General features: G+C 57.8%; 1 protein-coding gene across 1 annotated transcript in view; it reads right to left on the bottom strand.

Moving 5' to 3' along the window:
* The window catches only part of KNCN (kinocilin), a 2,866-nt gene extending 709 nt beyond the window's left edge, over positions 1–2,157 (bottom strand). The window contains exons 1-3 of the mRNA XM_006087370.3: positions 2,007–2,157; positions 949–1,017; positions 257–331 (exon numbers count right to left, since the gene is read on the bottom strand). Of these exons, the coding sequence (XP_006087432.2) occupies positions 257–331; positions 949–1,017; positions 2,007–2,157 (295 nt within the window). The remainder of the gene's footprint in view (positions 1–256; positions 332–948; positions 1,018–2,006) is intronic.
* Positions 2,158–2,868: the final 711 nt, after the last annotated feature.

Genomic DNA, 2,868 nt, shown 5'->3' on the forward strand with positions numbered 1-2,868 from the left:
GTGAGGGAAATTGATCTTGGGGGCATGGGATGGAGGGCGGGGGAGGGGCAGCGAGGTCCTGACGATCCCCAGGCCCTGAGGACCAAACAAGAGGGAGTTTTTGACTAAAATATATGGAAGAACTTCCCCAACTCTGGGGGCTCTCTGGGGGCTGGGGAGACCCCTTCTGCATGCCCCTCAAGGTTTCTCGTGGGTCCCACAGAGCTCAGCCAGAGGGGAAAGGCGGAAGAAGGATTCTGGAATTTCTGGTACTTACCCTCTTTATTGCCATTGGCGTTGGATCTTCCCTCCCCTTGGTCTGGCGCTGGATGGGGGTGGACTCTCAGGTTCCCTGCAGGATGAGACCACCCCAAGCTCCCTGGTCACTAAGCCAGTTTTGGAAAGGGAAGTCCTTCCTGTTGTCTAATCTCCATTCCTGTGGCTGTCTTTGCTCCACTGTATTTTTTTTTAGGTCTTCTACACTATCTGGGCTGGTGTGGGGTGGGGAAAGGGCCTTGAAGGAGAAGACGGTAGGGAACTGGGGATATGTAAAGCCCCGTGGGATTGATGAGATGGGAGGGTGTATTGGGGGAGGTGAGATGAAGTGGGGGCTATATAAGGGTGCTAAGGTCTTAAGGGAGAAAGAAGGTTTTATGGTGGCTCAGGGATGAAGTGGGGAGATCTGGAGATTTTGGAGGTTTGGGGGGAGATGGAAAATCTATCAGGGGAGATGGGAATTTTAGGTGCTCTGAGCTGCTTTAGGCACTTTTCCAGCAGGCTGGAATCTGCTGTACTATAGTCATAGCAATGCCTGAACCACACACACACACACACACACACACACACACACACAAGCAGGAGCAGTTACACATGTGGGCTCTGTTCCCTAAATAGTGGGCCACAGACTTACATACAAAGGGTCTCACACAGACTTTGGCAGAGAATGCTGGGGACGGGGAGAGGACTCACCTATGTTAGGCAGGATGTGGTCTAGGTTGAACCGAGCCTTCAGGAAGGGGTAGGCCAACATGAGGAGGCCTGGGAAGAGAGACACAGAGGGGTTCTGTGATGGGGAGGGACCTGGGGGGGGGAGCTGCATGAAGCTGTGGGTGGCTGTGAGCCCAGGGGTGGTTTACAAGGGTGATATTGGACATGCATGGAGGAGTGCGCAGGTTGGGACTGTGGGTGGGTCAATGTGAGCCTGAGTGTGTGCACGGGCCGCTCTCTAACAGCGGGTCCCCGGAGGGCAGAGAGCAGTGCCTATCTGGGGAAGGGGCTACAGGCCCCACCAACCACTGGAAATAGGCTCAGCTGCCACCACCACCACCAACTCCCCCAGGGTAGGGCTGGGGGGCTCCTCAGCATGCTCCTGTCCACCCAGACCTGGAGAGGGGGTAGCAGAAGAGTGGGTCCTGCCCTGCCATTCCCACTGTATCCCCAGACCAAGTGTCCATGGCCCTGGGCTGGAGTTTGCAGGTACAGATGCCCAGAGCCCACAGCCTAGTGCTTCTGGTTCTGTTTGGCCCAGGATGGTGGAGTGGGGGGTGAGGGATGGTATTCAGCATCACTGTGGGCACATCGGTGGGACTGGCCCAGATACAAAGATGGACAGATGCCTGGACAGACAGATCTGCTGCTGAGACATACAGAGGGAAAAAGGAAACCCTTTGTCTGAGCTACATCCTGTCTTGGCTCAAGGAGGGTTCACTGGGAACTCAGTCCCCTTTTATCTGCTCCCATAGCCCCACCAGCAGGCATATGAATCCTACCACAAGCCCAAGAGCCCAGGCCTGAGACTGGAGAGCCAGAGGGGGAGCAGCCAGAGAGGAATGGGGCACAGCTCCTTTCCTGGCAGTCTATGGAGGGAACCTCACCCCAACCTTCCTCTCCCTCCCTGTACCCCCCCAAAGCTGCCTTGCTCTAGCTTCCACCCTCTCCGACCAATTCCTGTTGTCCCAGCTCTTCCCTTCGTTTCCTGTTCACTTGCCCCTGCCCCTGCCCCCTCTCGGAGCCCAGCACCTGCTCACCCAGACCAGCAGCGCCAATAAAGATACCACCCAGAGCGGCCACAGCTTTGGACACGGAGACACCGATGATGATGCTGCCGGCCACCAGGCCCAGGGCCACGCACGCCAGCTGCAGGCAGCGGAAGTCTCTGCTGCTGATGGGGATGTCCATGCAGGCCTACCCAGGGCACCGTGGCCAGCCAGGGGGGCCGGTTCCCGAAAAAGCCCTGGAGGTCTTGGTCCTCTTGGCTGTCCCTTGTTGGAGCTCCACCTTCAGGGTGGGAGTTTCTGGGCAGTAAGATTCTGGGCTTGTCACCCTTAGATTTATCTGCAACCCTATCCCACACTCTCCTCGGTGTCCCCCACCTTGACCTAAGATCTCTTCCAGGTCACCCCAGCTTATTGTTCCTCCCCTAAAGGCCTCTGAAGCTGGGGACCATTTTGGGGACTCCTGCCTGGCCACACCCAGTGCTGGCTGCCCGAGTTCTGGAGAGCGGGGCCTGCCCCATGGGGTCCTCTACTGCCTGCCTCCTCCTGGGAGAGCTCAGCCCAAGCTCCCCTGCCCAGGACATCCTGCCCCAGCTCCCAGGAGCCTGTTCAGCTGCCACTGAGCCTTGGCCTATTAAAGTTTAAAGAAGTGTGTGTGTGGAAGGGGGGGGGGGGCAGGAGGGGGTTGGCCCACGGGCCAGGTTTCTTCTGAGATGCAGGCAGCAGGGAGGTGCTGAGTTATTCATGAAGTTGCAATGTGAGCTGCTGCCTGGGTCCCAGCGGCCCCTAGGGCAGTCAGCCCAGGTTCCACTGCTGGTCCCTGACAGGGCAGGATGAGCTACTGGCTTCACACAGGGTTTAGTAGCCAGGGATGTGAGGAGCTCCCTGGCCACAT

This window comes from Myotis lucifugus, unplaced genomic scaffold (genome assembly GCF_000147115.1).
Source record: "Myotis lucifugus unplaced genomic scaffold, Myoluc2.0 scaffold_37, whole genome shotgun sequence".
NCBI lineage: Eukaryota > Metazoa > Chordata > Mammalia > Chiroptera > Vespertilionidae > Myotis > Myotis lucifugus.